The following is a 27,790-nucleotide window of genomic DNA, read 5'->3' as shown; positions in this document are numbered from 1 at the left end:
CTGGACTCAGTGGAGTGCCTGGTCGCCCTGCAGTGCCATTTGTGGTCTGGGCAGCAAGTACAGGCGACGAAACTGTACTAACCCAACACCTTCCACTCCCGATCTGTTGTGTAAGGGATCCACCATGGAGAAAAAGGACTGCACTGGGGTAGCCTGCGCGCCGAGACAGAGTGAGCAAGTAGTTACCGAGTTAATTTTATGCGCGTTATTAATTAGGTTACAATAAATTGAAGAGTAAAAGTCTTGTTAAGTCGTTCTAGACCAATATATGTTAGTTGTATATGATTCTTATGTTACGGAATAGCGATAAAAACAAGACACTCTGTCTATTTCACTTTACATGAAATATTGCAGTTCGATTGAGTGCTCTTTTTGTTACAGATGGAGTTTGGTCCAATTGGGCCAAGTGGTCTGATTGCAATGTGCAATGTGGACCAGGCATCAGATGGAGGCGAAGGGAGTGTCTGAAGAAACCAGAAAAAAGGGAAGATAATGAGGAAATAAATAGCTGGCAGAGACGTCTTAAGTTGGAGGAAGCAAAATATGGGATGGGTGAATTAAGAAAACAAGATAGCAGGAAGGGTAGGGAGATAAGAGAACATGAGAACCATATGAATGAGGAGGTAAAGAAATCAGAAGAAAATAAGAACAAGAATATGGAGAAATCAGAAAATAGTATGATTAAAGAGATAGGAAAAGAGAACGGAATGCTTAAAGAGATGGAGAAAACGGACATCATCGTGGGTAATTGGGATAAACCAAAAACCAGAATGTATATGAAGATGGATAAAACAAAGAACAGATTGACAGAGGAAGTGAAGAAACCGGAGATGAGGAAGGATAAGATAGAGAAAGAAAAGGAAGGGGTGATTAAGAAATTGGAGAAGACAGAGGTCAGGATGGATAAGGTAGAGAAAGAAAAGAACGGAATAGTTAAGAAGGTGCAGGAACCGCACACCAGGATGGGAGAGATAGAGAGACCAAATTACAAAATGATTAAGGGGCTAGAGGAACCAGAAATCAGGATAGAACGGATGAAGAAGCCATGGCATAGTAAGAATGAGAAGACTCTCAAACCAGATTTTAGGATGAATGAAATAGAGAAACCAGAAAATAGGGTGGTTAAGGAGGTGAAGAAAACAAGTACAAAGGCGAGTAAAGAGGTGATGGAACCGCAGATCAGAATAAATGGGAAGATAAAAAAGACTGAGGACAGGATGGATGACGTTGACAAACTAAAGAATAGGATCATTAAGGAGGTGAAAAAGCCAGATATACGGATGGATGAGATGGAGAAGTCAAAGCACAACGTGGATATGAAGAGTCGAGAGATAATTATTACGGAGGCGATGAAACCACAGATCAGAGTAAATAGGAATAAGGGGGTGAAGAAATTGAACATAGGTGAGAATGGGGTAGAGAAGCTACAGAATGGGATGTTTAAAGAAATAGAGAAACCAGACAGGAAAAGTAATGATTTGGAGAAACAAACGAAAGGAATAATTAAGAAGGCGGGAAAACCAAACTTTAGGATGGATAAGGACAAAATGAAGAACAGAATGGTCATGGAAGTAGAGAAACCAGAGATAAAGCTTATTGTGAAACCACAAAACAGAATGTGTAAGCGAGTGGTAAAACGTGAAGTCAGGATGAACGAAATAGAGTTATCAGGGAACAGAAGAATTAAAAAAGCAGAAAAATCAGACATGAGGATGAGTGACGAGGACGAACCAAAAAACAGGATGATCATGGAGGTAGAGAAACCAGAAATAAAGTTTATTAAAGAAGTCATGAAACCACAGATCAGAAAGTGTAAGAGAATGGAAAAACCAGAAGTCAGGATAAACGAAATAGATATATCGGAGAACAGGATAATCAAGAAGGCGAGAAAATCAGACGTGAGGATGAGTGACAAGGAGGTACCACAAAACAGGATGGTTATGGAGGTAAAGAAACCAGAGATAAAGCTTTTTAAATATATCATGAAACCACAGATCAGAATGTGTAAGCGAGTTGAAAAACCTGAAGTGAGAATGAACGAAATAGTGTCATCACGGAACAGGAGAATGAAAAAGGCAGAAAAATCAGACATGAGAATGGGTGACGAAGAGGAACCAAAAAACCGAATGATCATGGAGATAGAGAAACCAAAGATAAAGTTCATTAAAGAGGTCATGAAACCACAGATCAGAAAGTGCAAGAGAATGGAAAAACCAGAAGTCAGAATGAACGAAATAGATGTATCAGATAAGAGGAGAATTAAGAGAGAAAAGAAAGCAGATGTCATAATGGATAACGATATTAAGGAACCACAGTTCAGGATGAATAGTGGAGTAAAGAAACATGAGAACAGGATGGTTGAGCTAAATGAAACAGAAAAAATAACACGTGAGGAGGTGAAGATATCAGAAAAGAGGATAGATGAGGTGACGAAACCTCGTAGGTATATGGAAGAGGGGAAGAAACCAGAGATGAGGACGGATAAGGAGATGAAGGAACCAGAGAACAAGGCGATTAAAGAGATGATGAAACCACAGAGTACAATGAATAATGGAGTACAGATACCCCATATCACAATTCTTGAGGTGAATAAAACAGGGAACATGACAGATAAGTTGGTGAATAAATCAAAGAAAAGGATGGATGAGGTGAAGAAAACAGAGAACAGGACGCATGAGGAGGAGAAAAAATCAAAGAACAGGATAATTGAGAAGGTGACGAAAATAGAGTTAGGAAAGGATGGGGCAAAAAAGTCAGAGAATAACACGGTTAAGATGTCTATCAAACCAGTGATCAAAACTGATAAGGAGATAAAGAAACCTGATATAAGAACGGAAGAGATGAAAAAACGAGACAGCATGACGAATAATTACGTAGATAAAACAGGAGACAAGACAAATAAGGAAATAGAGAAATCAGAGAACATAAATGATAAGTTGAAGAAAGTAGGAAACAAATCGGATAAGAAACCGGAGAAGACAGATGAGGATGGTAAGAAACGAGAGAACAGCACAAATAAAACGATGAAAAAGGTACCAGATAACATAACAGAAAAGAAAATGAAGAAAGTGGATGAAAGAATAGATAAGGAAATGAAGAAACCAAAGATAGTGATGAGTAAGATGATTAAGGAAGAAGAAAACAGGTTGAAGAAGGAAGTGAGGAATCCAGGAAACAAAACAGTTGAGGAACTAGAGAAGAGGACTCATGAGCATGACAAGAAAGTCAAGACACCAGACAACATTATTCACAAAGAAATAAAGAAAACAGACAATAGAACTGGTAAAGAAATGAAGAAACCAGAGACCGTGATAAATGAGAAGATGAAGGAACAAAAGAATAGTTTGAATAAGGAAGTGAGAAAACCAGGAAACAAAACGGTTGAGAAACTAGAGAACAGCACAAATGAGGACGGTAAGAAGATAAAGATACCAGAGAGCAGAATTCACAAAGAAATTAAAGTAGACAACAGAACAGATAAAGAAATGAAGAAACCAGAGATCGTAATGAATGAGAAGATGAAAGAGCAAGAGAGCATATTGAATAGGGAAGTAAGAAAATCAGAAAATAAAACAATTGAAAACCTAGAGAACAGGACACATGGGGGTGTTATGAAAGTAAAGAACAAAACAAATGGAAAGGTCAAGACACCAGAGAACAGGATACACATGAAAATGAAGAAAGTAGACAACAAAATAGATAATGAAATGAAAAAACCAGAGATCATGATGGACGAGAAGATGAAGAAACAGCAGAATATGTTGAACAAGGAGGTAAGGAAACCAGGAAATAAAACGGTTGAGAAATCCGATGATAGATCACATGGGGATGGTAAGAAACTAGAGAACAAAAAAACTGAGTTCAAGACACCAGAGAATAGGGTTCGCAAAGAATTGACAGATAACAGAACTGAAAAGGAAATGCAGGAAGCAGAAAACAAAACAGATAATAAAATGAAGAAACCAGATATCATGATGGATGGAAAGATAAAGAAACAAGAGAACAGGTTCACTAACGAGATGAGAAAACCGGGAAATAAAACTGTTTTAAAATCAGGTAACAGGACACATGCGGATGGTAAGAAATTAGAGAACAATGCAAACGAAAAAGTGAAGACACCAGAGAACAGGACTCAAGAGGAAATGAAAGAACTAGGTTACAGAACAGAAAAGGAAATTAATAAACCAAAGAACATGATGGATGAGAAGATAAAGAAGCAAGACAACAGGTTGAATAGGGACGTGAGGATACCAGAAAACAAAACTGTTGAGAAATCAGGGAACAGAACACATGAAGATGGTAAGAAACTAGATAACAAAATAAACGATAAGGTCAAAATACCAGAGAACAGGATTCACAAGGAAATGAAAGAAGAAGATAATAGAGCAGCAAACGAAATGAAGAGACCAGAGATCGTGATGGATGAGAAGATAAAGAAGCAAGAAAACAGGTTGAATAAGGAGGACAGGAAATCAGAAAACAAAACTGTTAAGAATTCAGATAACAGGACACACGAGACTGTTAAGAAACTAGAGAACAGAATAAAGGTGAAAGTCAAAAGACCAGCGAACAGGATTCACAAGGAAATTAAGAAACCAGATAACAGAACTGCAAACGAAATGAAGAAACCAGAGATCATGATGAATGAAAAGATGAAGAAAGAAGAGAACAGGTTGAATAAAGACGTGAGGAAACCAGGAAACAAAACTGTTGAGAAATCAGAGAACAGAACACATGAAGATGATAAGAAACTGGATAACAAAACAAATGATAAGGTCAAAACACCAGAGAACAGGATTCACAAGGAAATGAAGAAAGCAAATAATAGAGCAGCAAAGAAAATGATGAAACCAAAGATCGTGCTGGATGAGAAGATGAAGAAACAAAAGAACAGGTTGAATAAGGAGGATAGGAAACCAGGAAACAAAACTGTTAAGAAATCAGATAACAAGACACGTGAGAATGTTAAGGAAGTGGAGAACATAATGAACGAGAAGGTCAAAAGACCAGCGAATAAGACTCACAAAGAAATGAAGGAACCAGCAAAGGAAATGAAGAGACCAGAGATCGTGATGGATGAGAAGATGAAGAAACAAGAGAACAGGTTAAATAAAGAGGTCAGGAAACCAGAAAACTGGATGAATGAGAAGATAGAGGAACCAGAGAATACACTGGATAAGGAATTGGACCTTTCTATGTATTCTGGTAAGTGGTAGGTCTACTAAGAGTTCCTTACTAATACATGATTATGTGACCATCAGTCGATGTTCTATTTTCTTGTTAAAAATAGGCCAGATTGATTTTAAGACACAGTATTGTTTTCAAGGAAATATCCAGAGCCATCTACATAGAAAGCTGGAGCCTTGGGTCGGCAACACTGTAAATAACTGTCAAGCAGAGGCCTACGATACAAAATCACGTGTTTGTGTTAATGTCGATTTTCAATGTAAATGAATGTTATAACGGGCTATGAAAAGAGAGCAGTTAAAGCTGCTTGAGTAGTGGTTTGTTTATGAAATCAAACCATATACACGTCCGCCCTCCCCAAATAGGTACAGTTCGATTCCAATGTATGCACACTGTTTGTCAGAGTAGCGGAGAATTTCAAATATCACTCTTTTTCCGCTGCGTAGCAGGTATAAACTAATTTTTAAGAATACGCCATAATAGCTCATCTTTTGTCGCCTCGGAACTTGATTCACACTGCATGTTCCACATTTTGAACTTTGTCTGGACCGTGTGTGAAACCATCTCAGTATTCACACCGTTTTCTACGGATTTTGGTCTATCACAACATTTTTTTATCTGTCACGAAATTGTCTCTTCAATTTTTTACAAACTTCCACAATGACGGTAAATTGCAGGAACCATACCTTAATCCATTTAGAGTTCTAAATCGTCTCAGTAAGCTCGATTAGTGTCTACTACATTGACAGTAACACTGAATAAAGCCAATTCATTTAGCAGAGGCAAGGCCATTGTTTTCTGGTGTGGGGGGAAAAACTTACTCAAGAATAGTTGTAATTCCAAACAACGCAACTAAAAACTATGCCTAATCAATGATAAAATACACATTTTTGGCCAAATTTTTGTTACAGTGTTCATAAAATCGATAAAATAAATTAGAATTGAAGGAAATATAGTACAGTTGTATGGACACTTTTTATGTCTGTTGAGCTTCTTAATCATACATGTTTCGGGGAATGCTTCCCCATTTTCAGTGATATCAAGACAAAGTGGTTCCAGATATTTTAACTGTGTTCCTGCGTGTTCAGTTCACATCATGCTACGCAGGAACACAGTTCAAATATCTGGAACCACTTTGTCTTGATATCACTGAAGATGAGGAAGCATTCCCGAATCATGTATAATTAAGAAACTCAATAGACATAAAAAGTGCTCATAGAACTGTAGTACATTTCCTTCAATTTTAATGTATTTTATGCGCTAGAGATGTATGCAGTGCACACAAAATTACATAAAACATTTTATGTAATCCTTGTCCTGCGCCGTCGGGGTGTAAGGCATCGTTCCTCAACTCGCATCACGGAATGAGTTCTGGTTCGAGTCCTCATGGGGAAGGAATTTTTGTAAAAAAATCGACCAGTGTTTGGGACTGGTGCCCACCCAGCATCGTGATGAATTTGGGGAGTTATGATACGTAGCAAAATCCGGTTTCGTAAACCAGCTATAACGACTGAAGGAATCATTGTACTGACCACACGTTCTTGTTGGATGATCGTTCACCTCTGCTAAGGCATGTGGACGTGAGGACAGCTGTCGGTTGGGCCTTAGTCCTCCATGAGTGTCGTGTCACGAATGATGATTTGATTATTACTACTTTTTTTTATCAATGCCACCAGGTTGTCTTTTCGACATTTCTGGTCTCCTCTCCTGGCAGTGGCTTAGTTGTAACCCACTTTAGAGGTTGGGACGTCTGGAAGGCGGAGTTACATTACCCCGATGATATGATAGGATGATTATGATTATGTGGTGCCAGAAGAGGTCTTAAATCTAAACTTAACGTAAATTCCAGACCATGTACGAACACAGGAATAATCGAAGGAAATAGTCGAATTTAAGGAAAAATTCCTGTGATTGAACCGGGAATCGAACCCGGGACTTCATGAACTATAGCCAGAATTTCTGACCACTAGACCATGAGACTGGTCATTATTATTATTATTATTATTATTATTATTATTATTATTATTGGTAGTCTGATGGTTAGGCCTACGATGCCTGCTATTAGAGACGAGGTCTCAAGTTCAAAGCTGGCTCAGCACAATTAATCTACAATGCGATACGATTATTTTCATGAATATCGTCGAAAGATAAATAATAATACGAGTCCCGTGTCGCATAAAAATATAAACAATTTTTAGGATTTGAGACTTTCCCGGCGTTGGATGTGTAATAATTTATTCTTCTCGGATTCTCAGTCAGGTGAGTTGGATTGTTGCTTCCAGGCTTCCGATGACTAGCTCTGCCATCTTCTTCAGGGACTGAAGTGCCGTAGGACTATGCCTAGCCGGTAGACATGATCCCACCGCACTTGAATCCTTGAAGAAGATGGTAGAGCTAGTCATCGAAAGCTTGGAAACAACAATCCAACTCACCTGGCTGAGAACCCAAGAAGAAATTGTTGCACACAAATTTTTGTCCCTGAATGAGAGGATTGTAAATAAAATTCACTTACAATTTGTTGTTCATGTCAAAATGAATCTCTCCTTGTCATCTTCCGCGTCTATCCTATCATTGTGGGTGCTGAATTCCCCATTACATGTACCGTGATTTCAGAAGTGAATTCTTCACGCTGGCAGACTAAAGAATTTAGGATGTTCTAAATTACCAAATTTGAAGGCGTTAGCCACCAAGCAACAGATATCACTATGTACTACGTATTTTAATGGATGGTGTAATGTAGCAGTTGGGTGAATCACGTATCTTGGTTACAGAATCACTTGGCAGCGAGGCGCAGCGACCCCTGCGTGCTCTCGACAGCAGTATGTGTTCAGGACCCGGGCAGGAGACAGAGGAGTGCCAGAGGAAAGACTGTTCAGGTGTGTTCTAGTAAGTAGCGAACGGTAGGACTTGTGTGTATGTGTCCGTAAGTAGGGGAAGCTGTTGTGCCTAGGGCCAGTTTCTTAAATTTCAATTTTTTTAATTTTTGTACAAGTTTTATAACGTTTTATTATTAACTACAGTATCTTTGAAGTGTATAGTATCTTGAAAAAAAAAGTTTTAATTAAATAATTTTTCGTGTACATTTTTAAAATTTTTTTAAAGTGCCTGTCCCTAGGTACATAAGGGTGATATACCTTGGGACACAGAGTCGTGTACCTTGGGACATAGGATGACATGGGGTTTTCCCTCAACCCAATATGAACAAGTGCTGGGTAACTTTCGGTGCTGGACCCCGGACTCATTTCACCGGGATTATCAACTTCACCTCATTCAGACGCTAAATAACCTGAGCTGTTGATAAAAGCGTCGTAAAATAATTTACTAAAAAGAAACCTACTAGGATGACATACCTTGGGACTTGGTTCAACATAATATTAATGTAACTGATATTTATTAAGTTTATAATTATACAAAATACAGACAATTTACTGTTTTCTAATTATTATTAATGATAGGTTTTGCCTTTAAATTTAATGTAATAACAATAGCGATAATCTTTCTGAGTTTAAGGTTTTAAAATAATTCTCAATTTTCTTGACAGAAAACAATATTAGGCTTTCCAATTAAATGAATGAAGTTTGATCACAATATCCTCTGAAGGAAGGTCAAAAAATTCTGATTGCTCATCATGTAAAATAAATAAATAATTAAATATGACAAACTTCTTTAGATACTGAACTTCAAATTTTGTTTCACAAATCTTCTTACAAATTCTACCGACAAAAAATTTATGATTAGTCTCTCTTTCCTGCCACACAAATGAGAACAAAATTTTCTTCTCTTGTTTCTTCTAAATTCGCTTGAACAATCAACTCAGTGTCATTTACAGTTGAAATGGAATCTTCATCATCATTATCATTAGCACTAACACATTCCTCGGCTCATTTGCAGTTTCTTCTGAATTATCCGATCTGGAAACAGAACTTGTGGCTTCAACTTCTTCCGTTTCTGAACTTTATCCATCACATTTCTCTTCTGACTCAACTTTCTTTTTCTTTCTTCTATATCGGTTTTCTCTGGCGTATCTGTTAAAGCACTTGTCTTTCCTTTTTAATGATTACGAATTATTCTTTTCCTGGGAGGAGAATAATTTAGCTTTGTCGGGGTTTGTCTCTTGGTTTTTAATTTTCTGTGTGGCATTTCGACTGAAGCTGAAACCCCATAAAAGTCATTGCTGAATACTATTTTTGATTACTCATTTATTATTTTAAAAATATTTAAAATATAACGAGGTTCACCTCAAGGCAGTTGTCCCCAGGTACACCGTCCCTAGGTACATGAGGAATCGGTAAAATAAATCTCAGCAAGTTTTCAATACTGATGTTAGGAAAACAAGCCAATAACACATGGATTCGTAGCTAGAACAACAGGGTTTAAAAATATAGATTTAAGTTTTTAATCGTGTATGTAAAGAATTAATTATAATATTTCATTAATTTAAAAATTACTTACGTTTCAGGTTCAAAAACAGATTTTTAAAAATAAAATCTCTCCAAATTGCTTCAACAAAAATTAAATCATTCACAGAACAGCTGAATGATGAAATTAGAGTGGTCAACTGCGAAAACAAAAATTCTCCACATAACCTTGAAAATAAACCGAATGTCGCCAGGTACAACTTGTCCCTAGGTACAATAGCTTCCCCTAAGTGTACAGAAGACGCAGACGAATGTTTTTCGGCATGTAGACCATACAGGCATATCTTTTAAGTGTACTACTGCCGCAGTTAGGAATGAGATGAGTCAGCGACCTTACTGACACTAAATAAATAGAACGTTCCATAAAACACCAACGGGATGTAATGCGAGTTGCCCCCGACCAGAATGTTTATCCCGCGGATTTTAGTGAAGTCAGAATAAAGGGTGGTCCACAATAAATCGGAAACGGAAACGACAACGAGAACGAGAACGGAAATATTGTTAAAATAAATGTATTTAAATGTGAGCATTCACAGTTAACGAAAATGTTACCGAACCCGGGAACGGGAACGTGAAAATTAATTTTGAATATTGACATTTAAATACATTTATTTTAACAATATTTCCGTTCTCGTTTCCGTTTCCGGTTTATTGTGGACCAGCCTTTACTCGTTCTCTGTCGGTAGATATTTTGGCCGGGAATATATACCTCGAGCGGACAGCGGCTTCGTCCGGAACCGGGAAACAGTCTTGAACGTTGAATAGAGGAGCAGTAACTGGTAGGCTATTTCTATTTGGCATCACCGAAGCTAATACACCTAATTCTAAAACAAAAGTTCTTGATAACATGACATGAAGGAAATAGTAGGATAACAATGAAAAATGCGGGTGGAATGAGAGACTCTGATTCTCCAATTTTTGCACCACGAGTAGGTTACTTCAGTCAAAGCCAGGAATCAAATCCGAGTTCGCGGAATTATAAATTCTCACTTTAGCGCTGAGCAAGCGTACAGTTCCAGAAAAAAAATGGCCCGTTTGAATTTTCCAAGTTCCAGTTTCAACGCATTGCGCATGTTCAGTGCTCCAAAGCAGTGACACACACGAGGTCGCTTTGGCAGTTACTGATATTAATTTTACATCGATTTTCGTCGTAACCCGAAAGGCAGTTGAAAAGAGGCGACAAAAATTGATCTATCCTTAATAATAGATGAGTATTTATAAATCGTACAGTAAAATAGAATGATGGTAAACGAAATTAACCTGGATAATTAATTAAAAAATAACTCCGCGACAGTACCCGAACTTTGAACTTATAGGGCAGTATTCATAGACATTCTTAGTGCTGTCTTCCGGTGGATGATCAGCGAACTAACGTTTTTCGTATTCATAAAGCAATGAATCCTGTTCAAGTAACCAGTCGATAGCCGGGGCAGTTTAGCACGCTCGTAGCGCGGGCTAGCGAAATGTCTATGAATAGCACTCTAGTCTGCGAGCAAGCACGCTAGCACAGAGCTATCGGAATACTTGCGATTAATTGTCATAATTGGGGTTGTACTGTATCGCGTTTGTTTAATAATGACTCTTGGGCATTAATGTGATATTAGTTTCAGATTAATTTTTCTTTATTTTTGCGTTAGTTGTGAAGTACCTTCCTATTAAAATAATACTGGATTGAATACCGTTGTCAAATCGTTGTAGTGTGAATCGTGCTCTGTAAGGATCAAGAGTCAGATCATTTTTTGTTTCTGGCACAGTATACGACAATTTCATACTAACATTTAAAAAAAAAGTGACAGGAGGTTTATAGGATCCCTGTAATTGCTTGAAACGTTTATGTTCTCTGTTGGGAGTTATTGCGATATTTATGTTTCTAAAGAACTTGTTCTTATTTATAAGGATTGTGAATATGAGAGTGAATAAATTTAATCCAATTTCTATGTTTTATTAATTAGTAATTATTGTTTTTACGTTATTTTTTCTTGAATATATCTGTCGTCGATTTGCAAAAGGGGACACGTCCAAAATGACAAAGTGTTGGGAAATCGCAAAAAAAAAAAAAAAAAAAAAAAAAACATAATAGACTTAAAAATTAAAATGTTCATTGATCATGAATGTATGTACCCATAGTGATCTAATTAGAAAAAATAAATGAACATTTTAATTTCTTAACTTAATTATAGTTTTTGCGATTTTCCAACACTTTGTTATTTTGGACATGTCCTCTTTTGCAAATCGACGACAGATATACTATCTATACAAGTTTTTATAATAGAATATTACTGTATTTCCTTTAATCTAAATTGGTTTGTTGGAGAGCCGCTAGTACGGGTCTATGATAAGAGAAATAAGAAATGTAATTCATGCAAGAAAGTAAGTCTATCCTTCTAGCAAACAATATGCCAATACACTAGTCTGATCCGTTGCTAAATAAGGACGTCAGCACATTGTGACTAACTCATTGCGTCTACACCTGTGGACACGGTTAGCGCGTCTGGCCGCGAAACCAGGTGGCCCGGGTTCGATTCCATGTCGGGGCAAGTTACTGGTTGAGGTTTTATCCGGGGTTTTTCCTCAACCCAATATGAGCAAATGCTGGGTAACTTTCGGTGCTGGACCCCGGACTCATTTCACCGGCATTATCACCTTCATCTCATTCAGACGCTAAATGACCTCAGATGTTGATACAGCGTCGTAAAATAAACTACTAAAAAAATAAAATAAACTAACTCATTGCCGTTGCTAAGCATGTAATGAAAGTAGATGTTGAAATTTCCGTAAGATTTTTTCTAACTGACTCTCGAGCATAAATGTTTCATGAAAATAAAAAAAAAACAACTCGTGAGCAAACAAGCCGGCGTTCGAAATGTAATACTTTAATTATTATTGTCACCGTGTGTGTACTTTGATGAGAGAAGCTTACTGAACATAGGATTGCCAAATTTACAGTAGGCCTATTTCTGAGATATCTGGTATCATCCGTATTTTATGGTGTAGTGGATGGTGGTTGGTCTTCGTGGCAAGTGTGGAGTTCCTGCTCGGCGGAATGCGGTCTGGGCGCCCAGGCCCGGAGCAGGACTTGCAGCGCGCCCCCGCCTCAGGGCTCCGGCAACCCTTGCTCCGGACTCGTCACCGAGGTGCGCCACTGCTTCGAGCGACCTTGCGCAGGTAACTTGCGAACACGGTGAGTCGAGGTAACATTCGTTGCCAAGGCAATTCAGACACAAGACAACACATGTTTATCTGGAAATTCGGTGAGTCAAGACGAAGTATGTTTCTTATCATTAAAGCAAAACGTATTGTCGGTTTCATGGTAACTTGATAAAACAACACATATTTCAATATTGTAACTTCACGAGTTGAGACAACACGAATTTCCATAGCAAGTCGGTGAGATAATGAAACACACATTTCCATGTTAACTCACAGGAAATGAAACGCACATTTCCATTGCCACTTACTAAAGCAGTGGAAGTTACATTCCATAGCAAGCCGATGAGACAATGAAACACACATTTCCATGTTAACTCAGGCAGGAAATAAAACGCACATTTCCATTACAACTTACTGACACAATGGAAGTCACATTCCCATAACAAGCTGGTGAGATAATGAAACAGACATTTCCATGTAGACATTTCCAGGGTAATTCAGGCAGGTAATGAAACGCACATTTCTATTGCAACTTAGTGAAACAATGAAAGTTACATTCCCATAGCAAGTCAGTGAGACAATGAATCACAGATTTCCATGTTAACTTAGGCAGGAAATGAAATGCACATTTCCATTGAAACTTACTAAAACACTGAGAGTTACATTCCCATAGCAAGTCGGTGATACAATGAAATACACATTTTCATGGCAAGTCGGTAAAGCCTGGTTCAGACAGTGCGTGTTTCTGTGATGGATTTCAAGGTGGCTGCGCGGATGGGTAGCCTGCGTGGTCACTTGCCGGGAGTAATGCGCTCTGGTGGCTCCGTGGATGGCTAGCTTGCTGGATTTCGGGGGTAGGTTCCTTGCTATTTTTCGTGATGGTTTGCAGGCTGGAAAACAAAGATGATCATATAATATCACCACTGAAACCATGTCGCCATGTTCGTTGTTTTTCAACTAAACCTGTTTTTTTCTACATTCGTTAGTTTCTAAGAAACGACAATTAAATATCGGACTTTAGCTGTTTTGCACTTATGGCTTAATTACTTTATTACGACATTTACTACTGTTAATGTAGGACTTTAGTTGTTTTCCACTCACGGTTTAGTTTCTTTTTGACCATGAGTGTTGGCAACAGATGAAACAGCAGATGATTTTCCAATTTGAACTGTGAAAAGAGCCAGCTCCGTGTGAACAACTACCATCATCGTAGGCAACACGGGAGCCAGCCAGTGAGCACGGTGGGCAGCCATCAGTGCAGCCACCTTGGAATCCATCACAGAAACTAGCACCGTCTGAACCAGGCTTTAGACAATGAAACACACATTTCCATGCTAACTCAGGCAGGTAATGAAACGCACATTTCTATTGCAACTTAGTGAAACAAGGGAAGTTACATTTCCGTAGCAAGTCGGTGAGACATTGAAACACAGATTTCCATGTTAACTGAGGCAGAAAATGAAACGCACATTTCCATGGCAAGTTGGTTAGACAATGAAACACACATTTCATCCTAACTCAGGCAGGTAATGAAGCGCGTAATTGTATTGCAACCTAGTGAAACAAAGAAAGTTATATTTCCCATAGCAAGTCGGTGAGATAATGAAACACAGATTTCCATGTTAACTTAGGTAGGAAATGAAACGCACATTTCCATTGCAACTTACTGAAACAGTGAAAGTTACATTCCCATAGCAAGTTGGTGATACAATAAAACGCACATTTCCATGGAAAGTCGATGAGACAATGAAACACACATTGGCATGTTATCTCAGGCAAGAAATGAAACACACATTTCCATTGCAACTTACTGAAGCAATGAAAGTTATATTCCTATAGCAATTCGACAAGGCAATGAAACGTACATTTTCGGCTAATTTGGAGAGAATTGGAAACACTCCTTTCTATGGCAACTCAGTGAGAAAGTAAACACATTCCTAAGAAACGTCAGTGAGACGAGTAAATTTTCATACAAAATATATACATTTACATATCAACTTGTCGAGTAAATGAAACATACTTATCCATGACAACTCAGTGCAATGTGAAAGACGTGTTTATATGACAGTGAGTAGATCATTGAAACACATATTTCCATGGCAACAATGAAGCACACATTTACTTGGAAAGTTGGTGAGAACATGAAACATATTTTCACGTAAATTTGGTTAGACAGTGAAACACACATTAGTGAGGCAATCAAACATATATTTCCCTGGTAGAAATTTGGTTGAAAAATACATTTTAATGAGGAAATAAAACACACTTCCATGGAAAGTCGGTACGATGAAACATATTTCCATGGTAACTTAGTGAGGAATGAAACACATTTCCATTGCAAATTGGTTAGAAGATGAAACATATTTCCACGACATCTCTGTAAGGCAATGAAAATAACAATTGTCATGGAATCTCTGTAAGGTGACATTTCCATGGCAAATCAATGACAAGGCAACACGCGTTTGTATAGAGATGAGTCATGGAAATACTCTAACAGCAAGTGTTTCAGTCGTGACGAAGTCAGAAAGCGAACGACTGCTCAAGATAGGAATCAGGGTTCAGTTTTCATTCAATCCTGTTCTTACAAGGATAAATCATCTTTAGATAAGTCCCGTCCCGATATTCGATCCGCTCTATCATTATCATTCACCTATTAACATAATTATGACGGATCTGTATGGCGCAGTGAAGACGCACGAGGTGGTGACTCTGACGGGGAACGGTGCGCTGCTCTACACGTCGTCTGGCCGTCCGTCGCGTCTACTGCATATGTACTTGCGCTTCCTGCCACTTAGTTCGTTTGGTGTGCTCGTGCACCGCTATCACGACACCTGCATGGGGCCTGGATGCGATTATGTGACACTGTCGCTGGAGGGCGGCTTTCTGGTGTTGAGCGCTCTGGTGTCGGGCTGCGCCGCCGCAACTGTTAGTACAGACAAACTTCAGGTGAGTTCATTTAATAATAAAAGAGTCAGCGAGATTTTTAGTGGCTGAATTTATCTTAAATAAATAAATAAATAAGTAAATAAATAAATAAATAGATAAATAAATAAATAAATAAATAAATAAATAAATAAATACACATACATACATACATACATACATACATACATACATACATACATACATACGTGTTCTGCCCATGGGCAGGTCCTTCACTGCAATCCCAGCATTCTCCAATATTTCCTATGTTCTGCCTTCCTCTTAGTCTCCGCATATGATTCACATATCTTAAAGTCGCCTATCATCTGATATCTTCTTCTGCCCCGAACTCTTCTTCCGATCACCATTCCTTCCAGTGCATCCTTCAGTATGCAGTTTCTTCTCAACCAGTGATCCAACTAATTCCTTTTTCTCTTTCTGTTCAGTTTCAGCATCATTCTTTCTTCACCCACTCTTTCCAACACAACTTCATTTCTTTTTCTGTCTGTTCACTTCACACGCTCAATTCTTCTCCATATTCACATATCCACCCCTGCTCTACTGCAACATTTAGAATTCGCAAGTTTACCTTCTTTATTTTTCTTCCGACAACCATGATCTTCGTCTTGTTTGCATTTATTTTCATCCCATATTGCTCACAGCTGTCATTTAGCTCCAGTAGCATATCCATTAGTATCGTCTCCTCTTTTGCTAACAACGCTAAATCATCAGTAAATCTTTTGCTCTTTATTCTTCTTCCTCCTCCCATGTTCTGAAAACAGTTTTTCACTAAATCCTCCAAGTAGATGTTGAACAAGGCAGATGATAAAGGGCATCCTTGACGTACTTCTCTCCCTATTTCGCTTCCTTCAGACATTTCTTCTCCTATCCTGACTTTGGCTCGTTGTTTCATAAGGTAATTCCGGGAGAGTTGCCCCACTTAAGGATTTTAATCGTTTAAAAATTTAACAAACCAAAGCAGATATTTTATTCGTGTGTTATAGCAAGTGAAATACATTAAAGGTTTGTGTAAAATATGAAACAGTCGATCATTCGTACACAATAAGTGGTAAAATAAAAATTAATCAGATACGATATCACTGTAATATACACACATATAGGGGAGAGATGCCCCACTGTGGTAATTCCCAAATTAATCTATTAATTTGATAAATAACACTCTAAATAATGTTGCTTATTTTATTTTTGCAATAAGTTCATTTTCTGAGCTCGTTTTTCAGTGCGACCACACATATGGCACTTAGCCCACATGTTACGCAACTTCTTGCAGGAAAGTCACTGAATCCAATCAACAACGTCCTTCATTTGATAATAATTTTCAAGGCACTCAACAAAGTATGAACTATCTACTTTGTTTCATTTCACGACACTCTTTTCATATTTTCTCCAAAAGTGTCTTCTATATCTACTAGATTTTGAAGAATTTGACTTTGAGCTTTTTGGAACTGGGAGGCTTTCATAAATGGTGTTTCCATTTTTACCTCCACATGTAACGCGTTCTACCGGTCGCTTTCTTTTGCTCACAGCAAAAGATATTGCTGGCACATAGTTTATTTCATGAAGGGATTTGAAAGGAGACGCTGTCGCTGAATTTGCCATTGTGGCAATTGAGCCGAAATTACAACTTTTTATACCGTTATCATTAGAACTTTTAGCCGATAGTTTTCTTTTCTTTGAGATTTCCTGAAGAGGCACAGAAAGGAATTCTTACAGCTGTGTTGTTGATTGGTGCATCATAAATACTGAAGAGGTGCTCAGGAACTGCATCTGGATTGAAAGCATAGAAACCTCTGGCTCGAAATCCAAATGACCTCTCTATTACTACCAACCCAGCATTTGTACAGTTTTCTAGATGGATAGTAAGGCTTGCTTTTTATAAGCAATCCATTGCTGTGATTCTCTTCTTGAAATAATGCTTCAGGGACTTAAAATGTGAGCGATCAGGAGATTGAAGTGCCTGAGTTGCATAGGTTGGTAGGCAAACAATTGTGATTCATTATCCTCATTCTAGCTTTTTATGTTACCTAAATGTGCTGAATGTTCATCCAAAATTAAGAGAATCTTGCCAGGATTCTTTCTTGGAGTAAAATGTTCCTTCCATTGCTTCATAAATAATTCTGATGGAACATAGGACGACTTTGGATTCATATAAACCCGCGTTTCTGCTAGGAATCCGTCAAAAACTTCCATTTTTCTTCTCAAACATGGCCGGTGGAAGAAATGTTCCCTCCGAATTGCAACATGTTATGACAGAATCACTTCCACCTTTGTCGCTTGAAGTTAGGACTAGAACATCTTTGGATCCCTTTTTCTCAACCACTTTTCCTTGTAAATTTGTTTAGCTGGATGCCACTTTCCTCTATTTTATATGGCTTTCCTACAAATTGCGTTCACATAGAGTTGTTTCCAGTAGGTCAAAATACTGCTTGACTTCTTGTCTCGACATACCTTTACCTCTTCAGAGAGATGGATGATCCTTCTGACTGCCTGACAAGTAACTCAAGGTTTCGCTCTAGGAAGAATTCAGCCATTGGATGTTTCTTGAAGACTCCACTAGATTTCAGTCGGTGGATTGTTCTCTAAACAATTCCATAACAATGCGATGCTTCATCAATTCCCAATTCCCCAAGAAGTTACAGTAAGATTGAAGAAATCTCTGGGATTGCATTGACTAACGTTTGGTCGTGAAATGTGTCTTTCAAACACAACTTTGGACATCCCTTAAAATTTTGAAGGCCCTCAACTTTGGACACCTATTGAAAATTTCGCTGCAACTAATTTAGAATACCGGTATTCCTTAAAATGTTCATGGATTTCAACTTTGGACACCTCTTGAAAATATGTGATCCTCTAGAAAGTTTTGGTCATCCTTTAAAAATTATTGGCCTCTAATATATAATAATTCTATTCTAATATAATAATTCAATTAAAATTCCAATAAATGCAGCAAGGACACTAATAATAATTAGTTATGTACGGTAATATCACTCTTAAGTAGGTGGGGCGTCTCTCCCTCAAACAGGTGGGGCATCTCTCCCTTTAGCATGACCAATACGCCTTATGTATTTAAGGGTAACCGTAATGGACAAATACTTCATTTTTTTTTAGAATGGAGTATAATGCATGTACTTGTCAAATATATTGGATTAAGCAACATATACATAGCCATTATCCCAATTACGAAATTTGAAAAATTATAAATATTATAACAAAGCTTACGAAAAACAGCACTTTCTTTTTCTATTCACTTTTCACAAACAAAAAAACCATCACAAAGATTGCACTGCTTGCCTTCGAGGGTCGTATACGAATTAAACAAATGGTCCCAAGTTCGATTCCTTAGAGGTTTTGAGATAAGGAGAAAAGGAGGGTGGGGCGACTCTCCCCGTGGGGCATCTCTCCCGGAATTACCTTATATAGATTACTGAACAGTCTCCTATCTTTCCAATCCACACTTATTTTCTTGAGAATGTCCATCAGTTTGTTTCAATCCACTCTGTCAAATTCCTTTTGTAGGTCCACAAATACTATATAGGCTACACTTCTTTATTCTTCTCTAGGTATCTTTCGCCGATTGTTCGTAGTAATCCAATTGCATCTCTTGTACGTTTTCCTTTCCTGAAGCCAAACTGTTCTTCTTCCAACTGTCCTTCCATCTTAGAATATAAACGCCGATTCAGTATTCGAAAGAGAATCTTCCCCGAGTGCGATATCAGGCTAATAGTCCTGAACATATTATTCACTTTATGACATTAATTCTGATGTAATGTTACTGGCTCTGACCCTTTTATTTTGTGAGGGTTGTTAGTAATGATGTCGTGGAACTGAATGCGCAGATGGCGGAATGGCACAATGTCTTATTCACGGTGGAAGGCACAGCAATAACGCTGCGAGTGGACGACACGCCGGAGCGAGCGCATGCGCATTTCAACTGCGAGCCTGTGTTACCTCAGCTGGACCAAACAATGCGAGTTGGCGAGCGCTTCAAGGGACAGATTCAGCAGATCACATTGAACTACAGTCCACTGCGCCTACGCAGGGAGGCCCTGCAGGTGAAACGCTATTATTTCTTGTAGTATTAGAAGGCGCGGATCGTGGGCATAGGTTCTAAGGCAGAGCTTTCTCTAAAAAAATTCTAGAAAAAGTATCTCAGGATTATTCTTATTTATAACACATTTTTAAACACCGTATCTTCCCTATAACTATGAAAAAATCCTTACCGTGTTTTCTATTCAAAATTAGATACGATATAGTGAACACATTAGGCTATAGCAAGCTTGCTTTAAGAGAAAGTCTGAGGCCAGTAGAAAAGTACCAATCACTCCACCCCACACCAAGTTGCACAGAAGAACATATGGTTATGGCGCTTCCAAAGAGTTTTTATTTCAATTTTAATTTATCACTGATGTAATTATATAATTGTTGGGAGATATTTAAACTTTTAGTTTAACGAGGTAGAATGTTTTATTTGGATCATTGTTCGTAGCCCATATCATCTGCATAGATACTAATTTTTACCTCAGGTGGAACAACATCAGGTTAAGTCATGTAACATTATATTAAGAAATAACAAGAAAGTTTATACTAGAAATTTTAATATGGGTCTGTATAACGCGGCTGAGTGATTTACTGGTGCGAACTGCGCAATGAACTAAATGTGTTGTACAACAAAACTGAGTTCGGAAATGCGTCTGGTGCATTAGCGCTACTGAACTGCAGTTATGAAAATAATCTTTTGGAACTTTTACCCGAAACTGTAAAACTGCTACTGATAATTGTCGCAATACCAATGACTACTGGAGAAACTGAACGTTGTTTTTCAACTCTGAAAAGGATAAAAACTTTCACGCGAAGTACAATGAAAAAGGCAGACTTTGTTGCGCTTGCAAAGTGTTCGATGGAAAAGCAATTGCTGACATCACCAAATTTCAACGAGTTCGTGATTAATCACAAGGGGAGGAGAGCTCACTTTATCTACAAAATTATAAATTAAGATAAGCCTGCATCATATAACATTTTAATATTACCAACATTTGAAGGGTGCTCTGCAATAACAAGGTATAGTCGCCACAATTAATGTATCAAAATAACAAATCCAGTAAAGAGATTTTGACGGGTAATACATGAAACTTAGACATATGAACTATCAATAATACCAATTTAAAAACGCAGATTTGCAAAGGCCTTTCTTTGTTAATGAAAACAATGTTACTTTTACTTACTGCCAAACACCCACTTCTTACACATACCTTGTTATTGCAGAGCACCCCTCATTTGTGCGTTTTTTTCTTGTCATCATCACTTTGGTACTTGAGAGCCTCCCCTAATCTTGAAACCACGAACCGCGCCTGAGTATTAGTGTTTTGTGATGTACATTGTTGTTAGTACACCGAGTCCCACTTAGAGGAATCGAGAAAGAAGTGATAATTTCAAGTGTAAATAATGGTTTATTAATATAACTTTTTACATAACTTGATGTAAAAACTCTCCGAGTTTCGGAGAATGCTGAATTCAACTCGATGTGTGAGCCTTGAGTTGCTCTGCAGACATCTAAACGACGGTATTCAACCTCCCGCCAAGTGTTCTGTAGCATTTGTGGAGTCACTAGCGCAGCTGCATTTGTGATGCGTTGTCTTAGTTCCTCCAAAGTGTTAGCTCTGCTTCTTTAGTACACAGCATCCTTCACAAAGCCTCAGAAAACAAGCCCAAGGAGGTCAGATCGGGTGACCTGATTGGCCAGGCAACTGGTCCTCGTCTTCCGATCCACCTCTCCATGTATGATGAACACGGCGTTGTACTCGCGTAATAGATTTTTCTTCTGCTAGCCATAGCACACACTGAACTTTCTGATGTCCACATGTTGACTATGACGTGTTCTCCTATAAAATGGCGCCAGACTTGTTTTAGCAACAAACAAACGAAAGTTACGTTTTCAGACTTTGTTGCGTAAACCTGGACAGTTTCTCTATTTTGTCAGATGTAAATCACAACAATATTTTTATCTGGTATTAAGTGATGAGCATTTATTTCTCGATCCCTCTAAGCGGGACACGATGTATTTGCATTGAAAACAAACTATTTCCTTACCTGAGGAAGGACATGCAAGCCTATAAAATCACCACGCTACCTTATTGACACTCATGCCGATGAAAGACATCTTGACTTTATCTTTTACATATGAGTATCTTTAATTAATTCAAGCTGCGTAAGCTTCCATTACTGAAATCACGAAACAGTAGGAATGCAGATAGTGAGACAATGCATTTTTGCGATGTAACTGATTATGAAATTATAACTATATTTTATTCAGACTACTATTGCAATAGACAGAAAATACAAAGATAGAGGACAACTTGAATGAACCCCAATAACCTCAGAGTTAGTGCATTACAGGCAAATTAAAATTGGACATTGTTATATGTACAGTAGGTTCCACGAAGTGCAAAAGTATGAGATTTTACGAAAATGAGATTTTTATCTAAGGTATTCAGCCTTTAGTCTAACTTTTCAGGGTTATTCATAAGTTGGCCAAAGTTGGCCTGGTTGGCGTAGTTGGTATAGCGCTGGCCTTATATGCCCGAGGTTGCGGGTTCGATCCTGGGCCAAGTCGATTACATTTAAGTGTGCTTAAATACGACAGGCTCATGTCAGTAGATTTACTGGCATGTAAAAGAACTCCTGCGGGACAAAATTCCGGCACATCCGGCGACGCTGTTATAACCTCGGCAGTTGCGAGCAACGTTAAATGAAACATAATTATTTAATTTAATAGAGAAAAAACAGAAAGAAAATAGAGGGAATAATATAGAGGAAAATTGAGGGTTAATATAGAAAGTGGAGAAGAAAACAGAGGAGCAAGTAGAGTAGAAAGTCGAGGAAAAATGCAGAAGCAAATAGAGGAATAATACTGGAAAAATAGAGGAAAAACAGAGAAGAAAAGGGGAGAGAATAGATGAGAAAATGAGGGGAAAATAAAGCGGAAAATAGAGGGAAAATAGGAGAAAATAGACTTGATAACAGAGGGAAAAACAAAGAGAAAATGGAGACGAAAATTAGCAGAAAATGAAGAAATAGAAGTAAAAATTCAGGGATTATCGTTAATTTCTCCTCTATTTCCCCTCTATTTTAACTCTATTTTCTTCTTAGTATTGGCTATATTTTCTCCTCAATTTTCCCTCTAATTTCTCCTCTACTTCCTCTACATTTTCGCTGTTTTTTCTATTTTCTCTAATTTTTCCCTAAATTTTCTCCATATTTTGTCCATATTTTACCACTAATTAGTCCTCTATTTTCCCCCAATTTTGTTCTCTATTACCTCTATTTTCTCTGTATTCGTTTTATCCATTTTTAGTTTACTCGTTTTCTCCCTTTCTCGTTTATTTGTTGTCTTTTTCCCTCTTTCTCTCGTTTAAAGTATTTGGTTCATATTCAGAACCACTTTTAGCATCCCCTGTGGTTGATGGTCCTTCATTTGGACTCATTATTTCTTCTTGAAACAATAACCTCTTCCTATTCTATTTTCTCCTCTATTTTACCACTAATTTGTCATATATTTTCCCTCTATTTTGTCCTCTGTATTATCCCTATATTTTAGCTCTATAAGTTTTATCCTTTTTTTTTGTAGTTTACTCGTTTTCTTACGTTCTCGTTTCCTCGTTTCTTCGTTGTCTTTTTTCCCCTTTCTCTCGTTAAAAGCACTTGTTCATATTCAGAACCACTTTTAGCATCCCCTGTGGATGATGTTGTTCATTTTGACTCATTATTTTTCCTTGCAACAATAACTTCTTCCTAATAGGAGCCATTTTCACAACACGAATGGCGATTATCACTATCTTGACTGAAGTGAAATGGTGTCTCTATTTTCAAATTGTTCTCACAATCTTCATAGATGGCAGATATGACAAAACAAATTACGTACATAGACAGTAGAACAAAGCAACATTCAAAAAGTGGTTTCATTCATATATGATCCATATTGGCACTTACCATTGTCTTGCCCCAGGGCACAGAATTTAATGAGTCGCTTTACAGAATGAAATGTAGATTTAGCAACAGGTCTGTAAATAGCTGTACTACCCTTCTTAGCCAAAACATCAGCATTTTCATTTTCCAAAATTCCAGATATATATATATATATATATATATATATATATAGTAACATGGTGACTAACATTTATGAATGACGCTAAAATCTCAGGGAGACGTGTCGCAGCAGGTAGGTGCTGCACCCTACTCTACTTCCAGCGCCACGTACCAGGTGGCCGACAAGGAAGAGGGCTTCGTTCATCTAGTCGGCAAGGAGACGATCCGAGTGCCCTGCCCAGCCAACCCCGACAACTGGCAGGTAAGTGAACACTTGTAACTACGGTACAGATATTCCATCTCCGGAGCGGCAGATTTTGTCTTAATTCTTGGACTATCATTGACATTCCGAATGCGCCAATGATCTGTTCTCGCTATTCAGCTCGTCATGGGTCTCATTAAATCATTACACTGAACTGTCTATGACGTATGACATTGGCTGTAAAAATAATTTGAAATGATGATGCTGTGAACTGATGTTGCTACGATTACAAAGGATCCAACTGATAATTTACTCCTAGTAGGCCTGCACCATAGCGCCATAGTCTAACATACCATGCCTACGACTCGCGTTACAGAATGTTTGATGAGTGGAGAAATTTTCACATGAAATTTCGGCCAGTATATGGAACTGGTGTGCACCCAGCATCATGATAAACTAGTGGAGCTACGATAGATAACGAAATGCGATTAAGGAAACCAGATATAACGGCTAGAGGAATCACTTTTGGTTGGATGATCTTTTGAGGCACGTGAAAGTGACGCAGCCGGCTGGTTGACCTAGGTCCTTCCTTGAGTGTCACACTACTGTAATAATTTCTAAGCCAATGTTTTAGGCAATTACTGCAAAACTTTGAGTAATACACTATAAACCTACAGCCTACTTCCAGTACCACGTCCGGAAGAGTGTTTGTTTCCCTTCTAATTTTCCGAAGATTCTAGTCACAGACTATAGTTTTGGGATGACATCGAATAAAAATTATTGTTCCAATGATTATTCCTTGGATTAGTTAAGCTTTGTTTTCTTTCTTCTCATACTGCTTTTTCAACTTTCTCCGTTTTTCCTTTCTTTTCATAAGATCCTCTTTCTTTTTTATTTCTACTAGGCCTATAGCTTTTCTATCGTTTTCATTTGTCTTCTAGCTGTCTGTCTGTTTGTCTGTCTGTCCGTCCGTCCTCCGTCCACCTATCTATCCAGCTATCTATCCACCTACCCACCTATCTTCCTTCCTGCCTGCCTGTCTGCCTGCCCACGTATCTACCCACCTATCTACCTATGTATATTTCTTTCTTTCGTTTTCTGTTATTTCTTTTGTGTCCATTGTATTTATTTTTCCTTTTATCTTTCCTTCCATTTCCCTTAATCATCCCTGCCCTTTTTCGTTTTTTCACTCCTTGTTTTGTTTCTCTTTTCTTTTCTTCTTTTCCCTTAAACTTCCCTTCCTTTGTTTCGTTTTTTCATTCCTTCTTTTATTTCCTTTCTCTTTCCTTTCTTTTTTCCCCTTCATCTTCCGTTCCTTTGTTTCGTTTCTTCATTTCTTTTTTGTTTCCTTTTCTTGTCCTTCCTTTTTCCCATTAATCTTTCCTTCCTTTGTTTCTTTTTTCAATCCTAGCTTTCTTTAATTTTTCTTTTCTCCCCTATATTCTTTTATGTTTGACTTATTCTCCTACTCATTTTGTTTTCATTCCGATTTCTTCATTTGTTTCTTTTTTTGCGCCCTTTCGCCATTTCTCTCTTTTTTATTTCTTTCCTTATTTGTCTTATCTTTCTCTCTTATGCTTGTCGCTTCTTTTATTTTCCTTTGTTTCTCCATTTCTGCTTTTTGTTTCCTTTGTTTTTCATTTCTCTTCTTATTATTTATCTTCATTTATATTTCTTCCATATTTTCCTTCCGCTCTTATTGTTTGCCTTTACTTTATTTCGTTGCTTTACTATGAGTGCCGGTATATCTTGTATTCTGTAGGTGGAGTTGGCTGTGAAGCCTGAGGACCAGAACGCATTGTTACTGTTCGTGCCCGGTTCGGCACGTGGGGACCATCTGATGGCGGCGCTGGTGGGCGGCCGCGTGCGTCTCAGTGTCCGGATGGGCGGTAACAGCTCCGATGCGGAGAGTACTGTTGAGGTTCTGCCTGGCAAGTGGCTGCATGTGGTGCTGGTTCACTCGCTGAAAGACGGCGATCTGGGTCTATCGGTGAACGGAGACGCTCGCGTCGCTCTGATTCTGCCTGACAACACCTCCTTGGACGCCTTGGCCTGCAGTGGTAACATGGTCATCGGGGACGTCTCCGGAGATATCGAGGCACGGTCAAGTAACATTGTAGAGAATTTCCAGCTAAGAGTATTGCTGTGGTGCGTCAGCTCTATAGCTGACATACAGTACGAACGCACTTGCAGTAAATCATTCACTCATATCACAATAACAATATCATTCCTTTCTCTCTGGATGGATTGCCAGCAAGAAGGAAAGTCATGCGACAACGATTATATTTGTTGTTTATTTACATGGCATAAATAATTTAAACAGTTCAATATACTTTTCCGCTTTGTTAAAAAACAGTAGGCTAAGTATTGCTCTTCTGAGTTCATATTGTCATTCTGTTATGAGGGCAGCACTATTCATAATGCGAGCGACAAATTCGTCTCGATGGGTGGTATTCATAGACATTTCGCAGCACGCGCTACGAGAGTACTAAACTAGCCCCGGCTATCCACTGGTTACTAGTACAGAATTCAAATCATATCCTATCGCTAACACTGGTTTATGAATTCGAAAAACTCTGATAATCCACCGAAAACCCGCGCTAAAAATGTCTATGAATACGGCCTTTTGTGTTTATTTTGATTTTGTACACTTCGCTTTTCATATCACTTCCACAGACAAAAATCGACAGGAGTAAGGTCTAGGGACCTTGGTGACCAATGGACGTGATCACAGCTGCCGATCAATCGTTCGGAGAATCCGATGTCATATCTGATGACTATAAACAGCTGTTTCTCTACATCCATCATAAACAGTGCTGCCCTCATACGATCTCAGAAGAGCTACACGTAGTATTCCTTTGTACATAGTCAATGGTATTACTTAGTCATTTCTCGTTCTTTCATGGCGTTTGTAAGGTTTGTTATGTGTAGAGTTCTGCCTTTGGTCACCTAAATGCTCCAAGCAAACCGCAGCACTGCACGTGTATAAGGAGTATAGCTCCGTGGCATCACACCTAATCTGTACAGTGCTGTTCAGTGAATGAAGTACGCGGTCAACACGCCAAAACAAACCGAAGGTAGGCATTTGACGATCAGTACTCTAATAGAAGAATTTGGTAACGAGTATTTCATGCAGGAAGAAGAAAACATTTTCTGTAAGATATGCAACATAGAAATAAAAACCTACAAACGGCGTTTTATAGAGAAAAATTTCAACACGAAAACACATGTTACACTTGTAAAAGAATTGTCCACAAAGCATGGAAACGCGCTTTCCACTTCCGACTTTCCCGCTAATCGGTCTGAATTTTACAATGACTTGTGTAAAATGTTGATATTAGCGGATATTCCATTTGAAAAGGTCGAAGATAGTCACTTTCAAGAATTCATGGAAAAATATACAGAAAGAAAACTTCCTTGTGTAACAACATTACGTAGCTATCATTTACTGCCCTGCTATGAAAATGTGGTAGCTCGCGTAAGGGAATCTAAAAATGTTTATGATAATTCGTTGTAATTCATAGACGCTCGTAAAGTTCATAGAAGATATAGTTTTGTTTAATGAGATGTATGTCTTTTCAACTAATAATTCCAACCTGTATGACGTCTACTGTATGTAATTGCAATATATTTATTGTAAAAAATATTTGTTTGACTTAAAATAAATAGTTTATTCTTATTGAGTCTTACAAAATAATAATTTGTCGCATGACTACTGTAAAATATATCGTACCCACTGTTCACAACGTACACACAGAGACGCAAGATGTAAATACACAGTACAGTACCGAGGAGACTGATTCGCCGC

General features: G+C 38.1%; 2 protein-coding genes across 2 annotated transcripts; both read left to right on the top strand.

Annotated features, from left to right (window-relative positions):
- Positions 1–15,789, top strand: LOC138696358 (axoneme-associated protein mst101(2)-like). Its single transcript, XM_069821184.1, has 5 exons — positions 1–170; positions 382–5,205; positions 7,959–8,073; positions 12,600–12,770; positions 15,442–15,789. The coding sequence occupies exons 1-5, from the start codon at positions 125–127 to the stop codon at positions 15,548–15,550; spliced, it is 5,265 nt and encodes a 1,754-aa protein (XP_069677285.1). The 5' UTR covers positions 1–124; the 3' UTR covers positions 15,551–15,789.
- Positions 15,591–26,473, top strand: LOC138697044 (uncharacterized). The gene is made up of 4 exons (XM_069822638.1): positions 15,591–15,701; positions 19,535–19,750; positions 23,896–24,042; positions 25,745–26,473. The coding sequence occupies exons 1-4, from the start codon at positions 15,591–15,593 to the stop codon at positions 26,294–26,296; spliced, it is 1,026 nt and encodes a 341-aa protein (XP_069678739.1). The 3' UTR covers positions 26,297–26,473.
- Positions 26,474–27,790: the final 1,317 nt, after the last annotated feature.

Source organism: Periplaneta americana, chromosome 3 (genome assembly GCF_040183065.1).
Source record: "Periplaneta americana isolate PAMFEO1 chromosome 3, P.americana_PAMFEO1_priV1, whole genome shotgun sequence".
Lineage (NCBI taxonomy): Eukaryota > Metazoa > Arthropoda > Insecta > Blattodea > Blattidae > Periplaneta > Periplaneta americana.
Note: the sequence above shows the minus strand (reverse complement) of the source record. Positions and strands in the feature narration are given on the sequence as shown.

Excerpts from the sequence above, each read along its gene's own strand:
- LOC138696358 (XM_069821184.1), top strand. The coding sequence starts at position 125 with ATGGAGAAAAAGGACTGCACTGGGGTAGCCTGCGCGCCGAGACAGA. Across the intron at positions 171-381 it reads AGCCTGCGCGCCGAGACAGA|ATGGAGTTTGGTCCAATTGG; the intron begins GTGAGCAAGTAG and ends TTTTTGTTACAG. Across the intron at positions 5,206-7,958 it reads GGACCTTTCTATGTATTCTG|AATCACTTGGCAGCGAGGCG; the intron begins GTAAGTGGTAGG and ends TCTTGGTTACAG.
- LOC138697044 (XM_069822638.1), top strand. The coding sequence starts at position 15,591 with ATGGGGCCTGGATGCGATTATGTGACACTGTCGCTGGAGGGCGGCTTT. Across the intron at positions 15,702-19,534 it reads TTAGTACAGACAAACTTCAG|ATGGCGGAATGGCACAATGT; the intron begins GTGAGTTCATTT and ends CTGAATGCGCAG. Across the intron at positions 24,043-25,744 it reads CCAACCCCGACAACTGGCAG|GTGGAGTTGGCTGTGAAGCC; the intron begins GTAAGTGAACAC and ends TGTATTCTGTAG.